The 19,431-nt window shown below is 38.4% G+C and overlaps 1 protein-coding gene and 1 non-coding gene across 2 annotated transcripts in view; both read right to left on the reverse strand.

Annotated features, from left to right (window-relative positions):
- Window positions 1-19,431, reverse strand: part of LOC124798994 (neural-cadherin-like) — a 331,157-nt gene that overhangs the window by 171,053 nt on the left and 140,673 nt on the right. Inside the window, exons 9-12 of the mRNA XM_047262530.1 lie at window positions 10,511-10,679; window positions 10,223-10,429; window positions 9,855-10,126; window positions 2,388-2,593 (exon numbers count right to left, since the gene is read on the reverse strand). Of these exons, the coding sequence (XP_047118486.1) occupies window positions 2,388-2,593; window positions 9,855-10,126; window positions 10,223-10,429; window positions 10,511-10,679 (854 nt within the window). The remainder of the gene's footprint in view (window positions 1-2,387; window positions 2,594-9,854; window positions 10,127-10,222; window positions 10,430-10,510; window positions 10,680-19,431) is intronic.
- On the reverse strand, window positions 11,356-11,430 carry Trnai-aau. Its single transcript has one exon. It is a non-coding gene; the product is annotated as a tRNA-Ile (tRNA).

Raw genomic sequence — 19,431 nt, forward strand, 5'->3', positions numbered from 1 at the left:
TAGTCTATTGGTTACCATCACTGACTCTCGATCTTGAGGTCATAAGTTAAATTGCAGCTTGGTTGGAGATTTTCTTGATTCAGAGACTGAGTGTTTATGTTGACCTAACAATTTCATCTCATGCTCATCATAAAGGCACAGAGTCCACTGAAGGGGCATCAAATACAAAGACTTGCACCAGGTGCAGAACAACTCCAAACAGGGTCTCCTGTCCAATTATGCCATACGATCATTTCATTTCCTTTTACAGTACATAATAATGCCTTTGTTTATTGCAAACATTTCACATGATGTTTCTACCTAACACAATGGCACCTATTGTAGGGCCCTAGAACAAATATTTCCTGAGATATTGTCATAATACATTATGGGAGTTGTCCATCCCATTAAAACCATCTCTTGAACAGCATCTACACCTTCTGGTAAACAAAGCACCATTACTTTGTGAACTGAAATATTAGAGAGGATAATATGGTAACAGTATGTTGACCACCTCACTTACATCACATGATGTTTTACAGCCTTTATGGAACAAATGTTTTCCCAGTTTTGGAATGACAGAAGAGGAACTGTACACTGACCACTCCATTCCTTTGATCGAAAACTACACAATTTAGTTTAATGTTCATGAGCTCACTAAGAACTAAAAGCATGAAAAGTGTAGCCCAGGCACAAACAATTCTAGACCAGGTGTTCGTAAGCAGTTCCTTCCAGTACTTAGTTCTTGTAACTACACTGTTGTTATATTAAATTTGTGTTTGTTAAACATTTCTTAAAACAGTTTTATTATTACATGAAAGAATATATCTTAACCTAATTTTCAATATAATTTCCACCAATATTAAGGCACTTATCATAGCGACCAACCCACTTAAGAATTTCATCTTCACATTTGCCACCAGATTTTCCTGCTAAATAGACATTTTGATATGATCATTGCTTTTGTAACATTAACTGCCTAAACTTCTTTTTTATTCCAGGAACAAGTGTAAATCACTTGGTGCTACACCAGGGCCATATGGAGGGTGAGTCAGTTGTTGCCAGCAACATCATGTGATAATATCTTGTTTCCATTAAACCACATGAGAATAAGCACAGTTATGAACCAAAAAAGGAAAAATAACCTTTACTGGGGTTACCATGTCTTTTGCTGGATTGCTCAACACAGTTTAATTCATGTCTTACAATACGTTCCATTGTCAGATCTTCAGAGCTAAAATTGTTCATTTCAATTTTACTTCCTTCAACAACGTTGATTAATGCAATTCTGGTGTTAAAGGAATCAGACCCATTTCAGCTCCAGTGACAGTTCACCTGAAAAGTTCATTACTGTGCCAGTCAAGGAAATTCAAAGCACTGACTACACCAATGGTTTTGCGTGCCTTTTCAGCTGAATTGTCTCATTTCCAGGGCCCTATGTATGAAAATTTCCAGTATTTATCATGTTCTGTGATAAGTTCACAAATAACACTTCTTGAACTGAATGAAACTCATCATTTTCTTGAACTTCTACAGCAGCTTTCTATTCAAATTCTTCTGTGGTGACATTTTGTCTTCCTCAGGAAAATTAGTATAACCCTCTTTAAATGCTCTTGCATGCACACTAACTGGCAGTAGGCACCCATGGGTACATGTGGGGAGGGATGGGCAAACAACTGACTGTGGGCAGTTAGGCAGCTGTGCTGGAGCCTGTGCAATAGTTTTGCACTGGCCGAGTGAACATGGGCATGGGCACTGGTTTGCGCACACACAAAATGTATGTGATATAACTACCTGGCATGTACTCTATACCAGTGCTCATGCTCCTGTGCCATCTAAGGGACACTTGGAAGTGTCTGCACCCTATATGGTAGTGTTGTAATAGCCTGCTGCTACTCTTTTTCTTACCATTCCACTGATCACTGTGCCACTGAATCTTGACAGCTTTCACGTCCTTTCCACACAACAGTATTGCACATATTTTCCATTAACTGAGGCAATTCAAATAAGCACAAACAAATGAAAACTAGAGAAAATACTTCCTTCAGTCAGTATCGAATAACAGAAGGTACTCAGTAGACAAGCACAGACTGCTGGCTACAGTAATCATATTTAAAAATGGCACCTACATAAAAATATGCTTCGTAGATATTCACATTCTGCTTCAAATTGTGAAGCTCTTAGCTATCTTGTGACTGATTCATGATGAAATTTTAGATCAAGATTTTTTAAAATTGAAAATTCACTTATTAAATTACTTTTAAAACAGTAACATGAGTTATACTATTGAATTTTTTATTACTTTCAAGCATGATATGTTGCTGCAAAGATTTTATGGATTTTTTTTTTTTTCAAGTTAGTCTACTTTGATGCATTTAAATACTACTTTTAGTGGAAACTTACTTTACCTGAAAGCAGTGTTTCATTTCCATCTGGGGAAGTTAATGGGCCATTGTACAATAATAACCCTGCCTTATATTTTGTTCTAAATTCCAGACTAAGATGTGAACTGCCACACACTTCAAGAGCAGGATACCATGCCCAACTGTTTCCTTGGAAATTGCGAGATGTTTGCTGACATCGTGGACCATTAAATTCACTAGAGCAGGAGCACCTGCATAAAAAATGTAGTTGCTAAATACCGGTTACTAACTTAGATAAACTATTCATTTAAAGGTGTAATCATGACACACTGACAAGAACTTCTTCAAAGAAAGGCAGTGTATAAAACTTTTACCAACACTCCAAACACATATACAATGTAACTGGATAGATAAAAACATCTTCTCACCAAGCGGCAGCAGAGGAACACACACACACACACACACACACACACACACACACACACACACACACACGCACACACACAAAGTTTTAACTTACACAAGCTTTCAGAGCCAATGGCCCCTTCTTCTAGCAGAAGAGTTGAAGGGAAAGGAAGCAGGGGGGGGGGGGGGGGCATGGGGACTGCGAAAAGTAGACAGGTCAGAAAATGAAAATTATAGAAACTAAAATGGAGTGAAGAAATGAGTGGTTACTGTTAAGAAATGCTGAGATGGAAGTAATTAATGCATATTAAGGCCAGGTGGGTGGTGAGAACCAAGGACATGTTGCAGCACTAGTTCCCACTTTCAGAGTTCTGAGAAACAGGTGTCTGGTGGAAGAATCTGGCTGGTGTATCTGGTGAAACAGGCACTGAGGTCAGAATTGTCATGTTGTAGAGCATGCTCTGCAACAGGATATTGTGTGTTAATGGTACACATGCTCTGCCTATGCCCATTCATCCTAACAGATTACTAGGTGGTAGTCAAGACAATGTAAAAGGATGAACAGTATTTACGTAACAGCTGATATGTGATGTGTCGTTTCACAGGTGGTTCTCTGTTTGATAGTATATGTTTTCCAGTTACAGGGCTGGTATACACATATACAGATGCACACAAAAACTGGATTAGTTCTATATCAGTATAGAGGATGACACAGTGCAAGATAGAAGGCATAATGAGATACTTCATTAGAATGAAGCTTACCATATGGTATACTTTTGCATTGAAATTAGGAGCACCACATTAACTGAAACTTGAGATAATGTTTCTCTTACAGTTTAACGTGTTATTTGATTAAATCAGAGGCTGAGTGGACAATGAGATCATCTGTCATGGTTGCGTTGAACATTTCTGTTGTGTTCCGTAGTATGGAGCTTTGAGACGTATCAATATGACTGTCCAAAGTACTGCATCACATATTTGCATTTAATACAGCAAATGACTAGTTGAACAGTCCTGGATGGTCTGGTTGAACCAAGCATGTCCTTAATTTTCCAGGTTGCATGGAGAATGGTATTTATTTGATGTTTGCCCATTATTTTCATGATCATGCCCACTGGCAGTCCCGCATATGGCAGGAATGGCACACATTATGTTGTTCTTCTTCTAGTTTCTCCTCCCTTCTCTTATCTGACTTTAAGGCACATCTTACTTCTATCTCATTGTAACCATTTTTGGTGAAAGTTTCCTGCAGATGCTGTAAGCCATTCGGAAAACTCTTTCAGTTGCAGATGGCCCTGGCTCTTTTATATACTATGGTGGTTAGTACCAAGTCATGTTTAGATGGATGAAGGCGACTCCAAGCATTAAGGTAAATGTCCATGTGCATCTTCTTACTGCAGACCAAGTGTCCCACCTTGGAGCCCAAATGTCTCTTGATCAAAATTTCCAAGAAGGGTAGGTGTACATTCTCTTCTACCTCCACAGTGAACTTGATCCTGCCATGAATGTCACTGAGATGACATAGGAACTCCTGTAGGTTTTCTGTGCTATGTGGCCACACCACAAATGTGTCGTCTATGTATCTGTAGAATGCATTTGACTTCAGGTGGACACTATTCAGCGCTACATCTTCGAACTGTTCCAGGTATAGATTACTCACATGTAGACCTAAGGGGTACCCATAGGAATCCTGTCTATTTGCTCACAGAATTTCACAACATTTGAAATAAGTGATTGTTAGTGCACGTCGAAAGACACTGACTGTGTCATTATCAAAGTGCTTGGCCGTTGAGTAGAGCTAGGAATCTTCCAGAGCTATATGGGCGAAAAGTGATGTGGCATCAAGGCTGACTAGTAGGTGGTTCTTGTCCAAGTGTAATCCTTGGAATACCATCACTTTGCACCAGGGCGCCAGTGGAGGATTACTTAGCTCGACTCAAGGCGAAATTTGATAAGACCACAGCTGAACTCTTTCAAAATGTACTAAACACCAGTGATTTGAAATGTGATGTAAAATTCTATGAGCAATTAGATGGGGTTGCCATGCTGCAGTCCAGTATCAGTATACTAGGTAGTTCTATGCAGTCATGTTGTCTGTAGTATTATTGAATAGATGATCGACGTTCTTGCTTGTAGAATGTTGTTCTAGTTGTTGTATTTCTTCATTTAGCAGACAGTGTTATTCTGGTTGCCTTCTTATGAAGTTGCTATGGGCTGATATGTGAATAATGAGATTTCTGTTCACTTGTTCTGGGTATGTGTCTGTTTTTATGCCACTGGTGTCAAATAAGATTAGCGTTTGAAAATATTTTATCTACTGTTCAAGTATTCTGGATGTTCCCTAATGAAAATATTTTATTACTGTTCAAGTATTCTGGATGTTCCCTAATATTAAAATATTACAGAGGAGATGCGGACTCGCAGACAGGCACAACAACAAAAATGCTAAACATATGAGCTTTTGGCCCAAAGGTCTCCATCTAAAATAGACAACACTTGCACGTTTATGCAAGTACAACTCGCACACAAAATGATCACTGTCGCTGGTCACTGAGGTTGGACTGCAAGCAACTGAGGATGATGGGAGAAGCAATCTGAGTGGCGCAGGAGGACGCTGGAGGAATGATAACAGGTAGGGGTGGCAGACAGTAATGTGCTGCTTGTGTGAGCATGCAGGGCAAGTGGAGACAAGGTAGGGGAGATAGGTGCAGTCACAAGGTTAGAAGTGGAGGGGAGGGGGAGTTGGAGTGGAAAAGGAGAGAAATAGAGGACAGGAAAGAAGACTAGTGGATGCGATGCTGGAATAAAAGGCTGTGCTGTTCAGGAGTGGCTGCAGGAAAGGGGATGGATGGGTGAAGGACACAGACTAATGAAGATTGAGGCCAGAGGGTCACTGGAATGTAGGATATATTCCAGGAAGAGTTCTCACCTGCACAATTCAGAAAATTTGGTGCTGGTAGGAAAGATTCAGATAGCACACGCTGTGAAGCAGTCACTGACGTGGAGAACATTGTGTTGAGCAACATGTCCAGCAACTGGGTGATCCAGCTGTCTCTTGGCCACAGTTTGGCGGTGGCCATTCATCTGGACAGACAGCTTGTTGGTTCTCATGCCACCATAGAAAACAACACAGTGATTACAGCTTAGTTTGTAGAGCACGTAACTCCTCCCACAGGTAGCCCTGCCTTTCATGGGGTAGATGACGCTTGCGACCAGAGTGGAGTAGGTGGTGGTAGGAGGATGTAGGAAGGGTAGTGGGTAGGATATTCCTCATTTATGACCAGACAGTGGGACTTTGGAAGATGGTGAGAGCATTCCACTCGTCACTCAATAACATCCAGGCCTGGAGCAACTGAATCACATTCTCTGCTAAGGTTTTGTCTATCTCTCATTGTGCCCTAAAATGAGAAATATCCTAACCACTACACTTACCAGATGTGCAAAAGTGGCATTCTTCTGCCCACCATAGTATCACAGTGGGTAGGAATTACTAAGTTTCATTAGCATATTTCTCTTTACCTTAAGAGAAATAGAGAGAGAGAGAGAGAGAGAGAGAGAGAGAGAGAGAGAGAGAGAATGTAAAGTGACTTGTTCCATATCATTTTCATCAATTGTATAAATGATCCATGAAATGTGAAACTAACTAACTGACTATTAATTATTCATGGTGTCATTTATTTATTTATTTATGTCTATGGACTATTCTGTACAATGGTATTGGACATGTTTACATGAAGTAGAAAAATTACAAGTTAAAAAATACACACCTACAAGCATATATCTGTAAAATGACCAATTTCCTCCAAAATAGTTCTAGAAGTACAAGAATCTAAAGAAAAAAAATGAATGACATTGATATACATACATAATTACTAACAATTAAAATCACTTTATGCTTTCTGAAAGTCCTTTACATATTTACACAATTACATACGAAACATTATATTAATTTCTTACTTCGAAGTATTCTTCAACAGTTTATGGACAAGTTTTAATCCAGTGAAATTTTAGTTTATTTCTGAAAGCAGACATGTTTTCTGTTGTTTTTATACGGTCTCGCAAACTGGTATATAGAAGGCATCTGGCATCGTGCTTCTACAGGCTCTTTGCCAGTTAATTTGAACAGATTTCCTTCAATATGATAATCACTTTTATTTCTTGTGTTACAGTTACATAGTTATGGGTATCTCTGTTTAACCGTACTGCATTGTTAAATAAATAATTGTTAAATAAATAATTTTTTCATGTATGTAAAGTGACATTAGTGTTTGTAAGTTTAGTTCCCTGAATTTATTTCTGCAGGAATGTCTAGATGACAATTTTGTTATGCATCTTATAGCCTTCTTTGGTAGCTTTACTACACTAGGTGTGTGTACATTTGCAGGATTTTCCCAGACCAGGATACCATATGAAATTTGTGAATGAACTAGCCCATTGTGTATTTTTAGCAGTGCTTGTGTGTTTATTGTACTTGACCTTTCTCTTATTATAAATATACCTGAACTTACTTTGTAACAAATATTATTTATGTTTCTCCTATGACAAGTACCTACCCACTGTCATGCCCAGGAATTTAGAAGTTTGTGTCTGTTTTAGAACCAAGTCTCCAAGCTTGACTGTAATAGTGTTCAAGCAAGGTGTTTTATTTGCATGTATTTGGATATATGTGGCTTTATTTATGTTTATAAAAAGATTATTTCCTCTGAAATAACTGTTTCCATTTTCTATATTTAGAGAAGCTAGCTTTTGTAAGTCATCTGTTGAAACACTACTTATAATGAATGAAATGTCATTTTCATACATGACAACATTTCCAACGACTATTTTGGGCATATCATTTACATATAAAATAAAAAGCAGTGGGCCCACCACTGATCCTTGAGGCACTACATATTTAACAAATTCAAAATCTGAGTAGACATTTGTTATAGTACTGTTCACGTTTTGCTTTATTTCTACACACTGTTCTCTATTTTCCATGAATGGTTTTATGATATTGGCTGCTTTCCCCCTTATACCATAACCCTTAAGCTTTTCTAACTGTATCTTGTAGCACACAAAATCAAAAGCTTTTGAAAGGTCAAGAAACATACCACAAGCTTTCTTTTGTTCATCTAGTGCCTTAGCTACACACACTATAAATTAATGTATTGCTGTATTGGTGAATCTGCCTTTCCTAAACCCTTGCATTTTTTTATAAAATTTATAATTGTGTCTTTAATTGCACGTTTTATTATTTTAGACAGGTCAGGTGTAATAAATTTGTTTTTCCAATAAAAAAATGATAATTTCTGACCTTCATTATCTATATCAATGTGTGCAAATATGTGTGTTAATTAACCTTTGTATATGTGAAGTAAAATCTATGACAGTGTCCAAAAATTGATTGTTATATGGACAGAAAACAAATAAACAAATAGTAATTGGTCAGTAATTTCCTGTATCTTCCTTGCTGCCTCAATCAAAAATAGGGATCATATTACTCCTTTTACACATTTCAGAAATATTCCTTCTTCCATGACTAAGATTATGAGAAAAGTCAGAGACTTTACCATCCACAGCAGGCAGCATTTAATTAGTCTAGCAGATATATCATCTAGTCCCTCAGTATTTTTTGTTTTTAATCAGTATGTTATTTTTACTAATTCAGGTTCATTTATTGGGAGAAGGAACAAATTTTTGTTTCATGAGGAATACTTTGTATGCATTTTTTGTCAGGAGAGTTTTGCTTTATTAATTTGTCCACTACCTCAACATAATGCTGATTTAAATTATTACTATCTTCTTTAGGGTCTTTTATTTCCTTCCCATTTTTCTTTATTGTTACGTCCCCACTCTTTCTCGTGTCTACACTTTCCTCTCTTTCTTTATGTTTGACCATATGTTATCAGAAGCTGCAATTTTGTTTCTGTAGTAATTGGATTTGGTTTCTTTTATCGTTTTCTTACATGATCTCTTCTTGTCTATACAGTCATCACAAGTTGCTTGTGTAGGATCTATCTGAGATTGTTCACACACAGTTTTTAGCTGTTCCAGCTTCCTTTTTACATCTACTGTGACCCAATTTTTATTGCTCTTAACATTGCATTCTTACATACTAATGGACATGCAAGCTCTATGTAACAGGATAATGTTTTGGAAAATGATTCCCATCTCTTATTTATGTTTGCTGTTTGGTATATATATCACTCCAGACTTCACATTGCATTTATTTTTATAGCCTCCACAGGTCTGCTATTTTCTGACTTCATTATCTTATCTAATACCTCCATTAATATCCCAGCAACAGCTGTGTTTATTACCTGTAATTTTTGTCTGTATTGTGGTATTTTGTTAATTACATGATCTATTAATGTCTCTATATCTATACTGCACCTTATGGGACTATTTACCACCAGATTTATATCATAAGTGTTGATTAGATCACTGAAACTCCTAGTGTAACAGCTCTCTTTTAGTGTATTAACATTTAGATCACCTACTATTATGACATATGTTAATTGTCTAACAGCCTTCTCTAATGAAACTTGTAGCTGTTTTAGAAAACCATTTAGCTGACTGTTTGGTGATCTGTATATCCCTAATATCAAACACTTCTTTTCCATTTGAATGTTGTCAGTATTGCTGCCAATTCAAATAGCGTTTCTGTACAGTTGTCGACTTGCCATGGTATGCAATCCCTCATTTCATTGTGTACATATACTAAAACATCTCCACCTTTATGTTGTCATCTTCAGAAGTACACAGCTTTTTCAGAGTCCTGTGTGTTGTATACGTTAACTTCATTTCTTATCCCATGTTCTGTTAAGAGAAATGTATGTTGTAGTTCTGCTGCTACTATTACTTCTGTGTTATCTAATTTACTTGCTTGATACATACTCATCTTTTTCACAATAATCAGAACTCTGAAGAAACGACTACTTACCTATAACTGATTGATATGTTGTCCAAAGACATACATAACAGTACAGAGACTTTATTAACAATTTGAATTTATGTTCTTTTTCTAGTTTAAGTACACAGTTTCCAAAATGAATGAATTGATGTCAACAAACCAGAGGTAGCAATGACATGCATTGAAACAATAATAAATATCTTTTCACTTACTTGGGGCCAAACCTTGTATCTATGCACCTTCCACCATTGAAGCAAAAGTTTTCGTGACATTTATCTGTCAAGATAAATTTGTGAACTGCACAGGTGCATTCTGGCATCACATGGACTTTTACACCAACTAATGCAGTTCTATTAGCATTTACTAAATGGAGCCCTTTATCCACACTGACATTATTTGTGCAACTTCCTTCACAGTTATATGTTTCATGAAGGCATTCATTTATACCAACCATTGTGATATTAATTCCAACTTCTTTTTCAATCTGTGAACACAAAAGTAAATAAATAACTGAAAAATTACTTTCCAGGAAACAAAGAAGCATAAATTTGCTGTCCACATAAAAAAGTGGTACCAATACCTCATTCCTATGCATTGCAATTAAACCATTCAGAACAAAGGATTTATACTTTTTTGAGCCATTAACTGTAAATCTGACATCAGTAATTGATGGACTTCTTGAATGAAGCTGAACACTGTAAACAATAATGGTTTCTCTGTGAATGTTTAAAAGTTCAGCTACTTTGTCCCGTAGTTTGCTTAATTTGCTGGCTGTGTGAGTGTTTGTCTGAAACATCACACACAAATATGTCAATATACTTTGGACATAAAGGAATATAAGAATAAAAAATAAGATAAATGAGCTCACTCTATCACTCCAAGTCCTGATGAAATCTTCATCCGACACTCCTGCTATTCGAACTGAAGCAGAAGATTCAACATTTTCCTCTGAAATATTCTGCACTGTTATGGTAACATTAGCTTGGATGTCAGCTTGGTTATGCTTGTGATCATAAACTCTGAATTTCAGTTTATACCTGTAAAACGATTTTTTTAAAAAAAGCTTCATTATCCCTTTTTTTAGTGCAACATATTTATTTATAATAGGGAAGCTAATATTAAGTTAAGCAATACTGGAAACTCCTGGAAGGTACAATATGTAAAATAAGGGAAAGGCAACCACTCACCTATGGTGGACTGATGTGTGGAGTATGGGAACACATAAGAGGAGACACAATGCATGCTATCTTTTGAGGACATGCTCTTCTGCTAGTGAAAGTACAAACATTAACATATACAACTGTACGGACACCAAAACATGCACTCCAGTGGCTGTGGCAAGAATAACCATGGCTGTGGGAGTGCATGTTTAGGCCTCTGTGTGGTTTCATGTGCGAATGTGTGTACCTTTACAAGAAGAAAGGGTAAGAGCTCCAAAGCTAGTGTAAATACTTTTTTCTCTTACATGTTTTGATATTACACTCATCAGTGCACAATAGGCTGAAGTGTTTTACTTATTCCTGACACATAACTGAGCCATAATGAAGTGTTCTGTCCTATGATAATTGATTAGAAAAAGACTATGGTTCCCATAGATTATTAATTCTGACTTTTGCATTGCAAACCATTGTCACAATATGTAAATTGAAGGGCGGTCACTGCTATCAGCTGCAGTGGGACAGTGAGTGGAATCAGTGATGATGAGCGAAAATGTGTACTGGACAGGGATTTGAACCCAGGATCTCCTGCTTATTAGGCAGGTGTGCTAACCACTGCACCATCTGGGACATAGCATTATCACATCTGTATGGACTATATCGGCATGCTTCATGGCTCATCCACATTTCCACCATGCGCAGATGACACAGTGGTTACTGCGTAATAACTGTGACCTCCTGTGGGAATCTGTAAGTAGCAAACAGGAGTATAAGGACAGTGACAGCGGATAGGTGGCACTCCATGGGAATGCGGATCAGCCATGAAGCGTACCGAGATAGCCAGTAAGCAGGAGAGCCTGGGTTTGAATCTCAGTCTGGTACACATTTTTGCTAGTCACTGCTGATTCCACTTAATGTCTCACTGCAACTGATAAGAGTGATCCCCCTTCCATTTACATGTAGTGTTTCACAGCTGCAGGATCTGCATTATGTCTATTCTTTCAAACGAACAGACACCATGCATTCAAAAAACAGTGCCTGAATAACTGTGAGTGTTTCGAAGCTGCAGACTACTTCACTACTACTTCTTATTCCATGTTGGGTGAAATGTTACCTTAATATTTGATCTCTACTAAATGACACCACTCCTTCTTGTAAATTATTCATGTACTGAACCTTTTGATACAATACAAACCACATCACATACAGTTCATTTACAGAATTTGATTGGGCAAAGTTTGTCTATACAGTCAGTCTATCTCTGTACAGATCTGTCAAATGACTGCTGCATTCATTTATTGTGATATCACCGTGACTGTCATGATCTTTATTGAACCACAGGCTGGAGTGAATTTTCTAGCCTTCTTGCCAGTAATACGTCAACAGTAGCCTGTCATTTTCAGCCACTGTTTTGCCATTTCCACTGCACAAAGCAATACGTCTTCCAGGTTGCAAGTGAGGAACCTTACCAGACACAAAATTTTTGCCTGTATTGGGAAGAAACATAACTCTGGACTTAGCTCAAATTAAAACTGGATTTTTAATATGTTTAAAGACACTATGTAGATCTTATTGTATCTGGATTTCAGGATTTTTATGTGAATGTTGTAGAGGATAGAGACTTTAAACTTTAAACAATGGAAAATCCAGGATGGAATGTACCAATATTATGAAAGGGAAAGTTGCTACTCACCATACAGCAGAGAGGCTGAGTCGCAGATAGGCACAACAAGAAGACAGTCACAAATCAACTTTCAGCCAGTATGGACTCCGTCAAAAACAGACAAAAGACACACACACACACACACACACACACACACACACACACACACACACACACACACACAAACACAACTCTCACACACATGACTGCAGTCTCTGGCTACTGATCCCACACTGCAAGCAGCACCGGTGCATGAAGGGAGTGGTAACTGTTTGGGGTAAGGAGGAGGCTGGGATGGGGAGGGAGAGGGATGTAAGATATGGATGGGGCCAGGGAAGTGCTTCTGGGGAGCACCGCTGGGACGAGATGGAAAGAGGGTAGGGCAGTTAGGTGCAGTTGGGAGGATTGATGGAGGGAAGGGGAAAGTTGGGAGGTGGGGGGGGTAGCATAAAATGAGCAAAATGAGAAGATTAGGTGGTGGGATGGTGGAATGAGGGTTGTGTAGTGCTGGTATCGAAACAAGGAAGGAGCTGGATGGGTGAGGGCAATGACTAACTCTCCTTTTCTGGAAAACTAGAGCTGTAATTTTTCCTGAGGGCATACAGCTCTACTGTGTGGTTAGATGGCGATGGTGCCCTCTTGGGCAAAATACTCTGGATGTAAAATAGTCCCTCATGAGGATGTCATCATCAGGAGAAACAAATCTGGGATTCTACAGACCTGAGTATGTATGTTAGATCCCTTAATCAGGCAGATAGGTAAAAAAAATTTACAAAGAGAAAATGAGTAGGATAAAGTTAAATATAGTGGGAATCAGTAATGTTCAGTGGCAGGAGGAACAGGTGAATGCAAGGTTATAAATATAAAATCAAATAGGGGCAATGCAGGAGTAGGTTTAATAATGAATATAAAAATAGGAATGCCGGTAAGCCACAATGAACAATATTGTGAAAGCATTATTGTAGCCGACTCCTACCACAGTAGTACAAGTTTTTATGCCAACTAGCTCCACAGATGAAGAGATGGAAGAAATGTAGGATGAGTTAAAAGAAATTATTCAGATACTTAAGGAGACTACTATTTAATAGCGGTGGGGAACTGGAATTCTATAGGAGGAAAAGGAAGAGAAGGAAAAATAGTAGCTAAATATGGATTGGGGGAAAGGAATGACAGAGGGAGCTGTCTGGTATAGTTCTGCACTGAACACAATTTAATCAATGATAACACTTAATTTAAGGATCATGAAAGAAGGCTGTACATGTGGAAGACACCTGGAGACACTGGAAGATTTCAGATTGATTATATAATGGTAAGACAGAGATTTTGGAACCAGATTTTAAATTGTGAAACATTTCTAGAGTCAGATGTAGGTTCTGACCCAGTTTTTTGGTTATGGACTGTAGATTAAAACTGAAGAAATTGCAAAAAAGGTAGGAAAATAAGGAGCTGAAACCTAGATAAGTTGAAAGAACCATAGACTGTTGAAAGATTCAGATGGAGCTTCAGCCAACAATTGACAAGAGCAGGGGAAAGGAATGCAGTGGAAGACAAATGGGTGCCTCTGAGAGATGAAATAGAGCAGAGGATTAAGTAAGTAAAAAGACAAGGCCTTGTAGAAATCCTTGGATAACATAGGAGATATTGAATTAATAGACGAAAGAAGAAAATATAAAAATGCAGTAAATAAAGCAGACAAAAGGGAACACAAACACCTGGATAAGGATTAATAGGAAGTGCAAAATGGAGCCATGAAAGACCAAAGTTGAAACAAGGCTCCATGAGTAGACAGCATTCCAACAGAACTACTGATGGTGTTGGAGAACCAGCCATAACAAAACACTTCCATCTGGTGGGCAAGATGTACGAGATAGGGGACATACCCTCAGACTTCAAGAAGAACATAATCATTCCAGTTCCAAAGAAAGCAGGTACTGACAGGTGTGAATATTATAAAATTATCAGTTTAATAAGTCACAGTTGCAAAATACTAACAGATGAATGGAAAAACTAGTAGAAGCCAACCTCTGGGAAGATCAGTCTAGATTCTGCAGAAATGTAGGAACATGCAAGGCAGTACTGACCCTACAACCTTCCTTAGAAGACAGATTAAAGAAAGGAAAAACCTATGTTTATAGCATTTGTAGACTTAAAGAAAGATTTTGACAGTGATGATTGGAATACTTCTTTGTAATTCCGAAGTCAGCAGCTGTAAAATTGAAGGAGAAAAATGCTATTTACAACTTGTACAGAAACCACACAAAAGAGTCAAGGTGTGTGAAAGGGATGAAGTGGTTGAGAAAGGAGTGGGACAGGGTTATAGCCTATCCCCTATGTTATTCAATCTGTATATTGATCAAACAGTAAAGGAACCAAAGAAAAATTTTGAGTAGGAATTAAACACCAGAGATAAGAAATAAAACCTCTGATGAAATCAACAAAAGCAAAACAAGGATAATGGAATGTAGTCAAATTAAATCAGGTGATGCTGAGGGAATCAGATTCAGAAACAAGACACTTAAAGTAGGTGATTAGTTATATTATATGGGTAGCAAAATAACTGATGATGGCCGAAGTAGAGAGAGTATAAAATATAGACTGGGAATGGCAAGAAAAGCATTTCTTAAGAAAAGAAGTTTGTTAACATGGAATATAGATAGAAATAAGTTTTAGGAAGTCTTTTCTGAAGGTATTCTTCTGTAGTGCAGCCATGTATGGAAGTGAAACATGAATGATAAACAGTTCAGACAAGGAGAGAATAGAAGCTTTTGAAATGTTGTGCTACAGAAGAACTCTGAAGACTAAATGGGTAGATCTCATAACTAAGGAGGTACCAAATAGAACTGGGGAAAAAAGAGATTTGTGACACAACCTGACTCGAAGAAGGGATTGTTTGATAGGAAACATTCTGAAACATCAAGGGATCACCAATACTGAAAGGAAGTGTGGAGGGTGAAAATCGTAGAGGGAGACCAAAAGATGAATACAGTAAGCAGACTCAGAAGGATGTAGGTTGCAGTAGTAGCTTGCGCAGAATAGAGTAGCATGGAGATCTGCATGAAATCAGTCTTTGGACTGAAGACTACAACAGTTAAGCCCTAGAACATTTTACCAATAGACAACCCTTAATCCCAGTCTCTCACTATTACAAAATCTGGTATCCCAATCTCCAGGTAACTTCAACAGCTCAATCCTAGTCCATGATACCTATGACATAAACTGCTAGAGCAAACCACTTCTTCATACATTTGCACCCTCTACAGCAACATTTTGCTTCCTGATCAAAACAAACACCCCATGGCTTGATGACTTCACACAACACAATACAGTGCAGTGCAACTGTGTCATGGGTGAAAGCATTCGGGTGGTATCCTACCTGGCTGTAACCAAGACTTTCAAGTCATTATCAATCAGCCTATAAACACAATGGGATAGATAAGAAGTCTACTCACCAAGTGGCAGCAAGAGATGCACATAGAAGAAGGTTATAATTAGACAATGTTTCGTAGCCAGTGGCTCCTTCTTCTGGCAGAAGGGTTGAAGGGGAAAGAAGAGGATGTGAAGGAAAAGGGCTGGAGAGGTTTAGGAAAAGGGGTACAGTCACAAAAGTCATCCAGAACACTTGGTCAGGGGAGACTTATCAGAAAGAATGACAAGAAAAGAATCATTGTTGGGGACTGCACTGGATGAGATTCAAAAACCTGAGAGTTTAAAGGTGGAAGACAGATTTACTGCCTACACTTTTTGCATGAGTTGATAAGAGTGAAAAGTTAAGAGTGTTGTATATAACAGAGGGGTGGTGTGGGGACAGCGAAAATTAGATAGGTTGGAAAATGAAAGTTATAGAAATTAAAATAGAGTGAAGAAATGAGTAATTACTGTTAAGAAATGCTGAGATGGAAATACTTAACACATATTAAGGCAAGGAGGGTGGCGAGAACCAAGGACACGTTGCAGCACTAGTTCCAGATGGTGCTTATGGTAAAGCAGGCACTAAGATCATGACTGTCATGTTGTCAGCTTGCTCTGCAACAGGATGTTGTGAGTCAATGGAACACACCCTCTGCCTATGCCCATTCATCCTAACTGATAACTAGGTGGTAGCCATGCCGATGTAAAAGGATGAACAGTGTTTACGTAACAGCGGGTTTCTTCATTACAATGAAGTTTACCATACGGTAATTTTTTTAATTGAAATTAGGTGGATTAAGTTAACTGAAATTAAGATGATGTATTTCTTACAGCTTAACTTGTTAGTTGCTTAATACAGAGGCTGAGTGAACAGTGAGGTCATTTGTCAAGGTTTGGTCGAACATTTCTGTTGTGTTCCGTATGGAGGTGCGAGATGCAACAGTGTGACTGCCCAAAGTACTGAATCCCATATTTGCACTCAATACTGTAAAGGACTGCTGTGTACAGTCCTTGGATGAGCCAAGCATGTCCTTAATTTTCCAGGTTGCATGGAGAATGGTATTTATTTGATGTATGTCCATTATTTTCATCATAATGCCTGTTGGCAGCCCTGCATATCACAGAAATGGCACACATTTACCTTGTTCTGGTTTCTCCTCCCTCCTCTTATCTGCCTTTAAGGCACATCTTATTTCTATCTCATTGTAACACATTTTTACTTAAAGTCTCCTGCAGATGCTGTAACTCATTTAGCAAACTCTACACGTTGCAGATGGCCCTGGCTCTTTTATATACTATGGTGGTTGGTATCAAGCTCTGTTGAGATGGATGATGGCAACTCCCAGCATTAAGGTAAATGTCCATGTGCATATCCTTACCATAGTCCAAGTCTCCCATTTTGGAGTCTAAATTTCTCTCAATCAAAATTTCGAGAAGGGTAGGTGTACATTTTCTTCGAATTCCACAGTGAACGTGATCCTGCTGTGAATGCCACTGAGATGAAATAGAAACTGCTGTAGGTGTTCTGTGCTGTTTGGCCACACCACAAATGTGTCATCTCTATGTATCTGCAGAATGCTTTGATTTTAAGCAAGCAGTATTTAGTGCTACATCTTTGAACTGTTCCAGGTATGGATTACCCATATGCAGAGCCAAAGGGTACCCATGAGAATCCTGTCTATTTTCTCACAGAATTTCACACATTTGAAATAAGTGATGGTTAGAACATGTTAAAAGACTCAGACTGTGTCATTATCAAAATGTTTGTCCAGAGATAAGGAATCTTCCAGTGCTGTATGGGCGAAAAGTGTTGCGGCCTCAAGGCTGACATGTAGGACCTTCTTGTCCAAGTGTAATCCTTGGAATACCATCATTTTGCACAGGACACCTGTGGAAGATTCCTTAGCTTGACTAAAGGTAAACTTTGATTAGGGCACAGTCAAACTCTCTCAAAATATACTAACCACCTGTGATTTCAAATGTGGTGTGAAATTCTATGAGCAATTAGATGGGGTTGCCAGCTGCAGTCCAGTATCAGTACAGTAGGTAGCTCAACGTAGTCATGTTGTCTGTAGTATTACTGAGTAGATGGCTGAGGTTCTTGCCTGCATAATGTTGCTCTAGTTGCTGCATTTGTTCATTTAGTAGACAGTGTTACTCTGGCTGTCTTCTTATGAAGTTGCTATGGGCTGATATGTGAATACTGAGATTTCTGTTCACTTGTTCTGTATATGTGTCTGTTTGTATGCCACTGGTGTGTAATAAGATTAGTAATTGAAAATATTTTATCTGCTGTTCAACTATTCTAGATGTTCCGTAATATGACGGTATTACAGAGGGTGACTCACAGACAGGCACAACAAAAAACTGCTAAACATGTGAGCTTTTTGCCCAAAGGTCTCCATCTAAAGTAGACAACACATGTCATTCTGGACAACACATACACATTTATGCAAGTACAACTCACACACAAAATGACCACTGTATCTAGTCACTGAGGTCAGACTGCAAGCAACTGTGCATGATGGTAGAAGCAACCTGAGTGGTGTGGGTCAGGAGACTGCTGGGGCAATGATAACAGAGTAAGGGTGATGGAGGTATGGGTGGCGGACAGTAACGTGCTGCTTGTGGGAGCATGCAGGGCAAGCTGGAGACGAAGTAGGAGAGATAGGTGCAGTCATGAGGATAGAAATGGAGGGGGGAGGAGTTGGAGTGGAAAAGGAGAGAAGTAGAGGAGGGACAAGAAGAATAGTGGGTGCAATGCTGAAATACAAGGCTGTGCTGTTCAGGAGTGGCTACAGGCAAGGGGATGGGTGGGTGTTCCTGTAATACTGGTATGTCAAAAGAAATAAGACTCAGTCCCAACAGTAGCAGCACCACAACCAATCATGTAATTAAAAATATGCTCAAAATGTTTCACCAAAATATTCAAAGCCTTCTCTGTAAGTTAGACCAATTCATTGTAAATATTGATGAACCAACGGGCGCAAGTTGTGCTCATATTCTCTGTCTGACAGAACACCATGTCACTTTTGCCATCAAAATGCTCAATATTCCAAACTATGTATTAGCTACCTCATTTTGTAGAAAGCATATGTGCAAAGGTGGAGCAGCTATTTATGTGAAAAACAGCCTGTCCTTTAATACAATAGATGTCAAGAAATATTGTGTAGAGAAAGACTTTGAGGCATGTGTCACAGAAATAGTAGAAGCTAACAAGAAACTGGTAATCATAGCAGTATACAGAGCTCCATCTGGTAATTTCAAAGTATTCATGAAACAATTAAATTCTGTGCTATTGTATCTCACAAGGAAAAATAGGAACATTATGGTGACTGGAGATTTTAATATAGATTTCCTAGAAAGCTCATCTTCTAAGACAGAGTTTGCAAATTTAATGCATACCTACAATCTTGTCTCCACTGTCAGTTTTCCCACAAGAACTACTGCGACTTCCAGCACTCTAATAGACAATATCTTTGTAGATATGAGTAGAACTCATCACATCAAAGTTAAAAAAGTCATAAATGGTCTCTCTGATCATGATGGGCAAATACTCAC

The sequence above is a fragment of the Schistocerca piceifrons genome, chromosome 5 (genome assembly GCF_021461385.2).
Source record: "Schistocerca piceifrons isolate TAMUIC-IGC-003096 chromosome 5, iqSchPice1.1, whole genome shotgun sequence".
NCBI classification, from domain to species: domain Eukaryota; kingdom Metazoa; phylum Arthropoda; class Insecta; order Orthoptera; family Acrididae; genus Schistocerca; species Schistocerca piceifrons.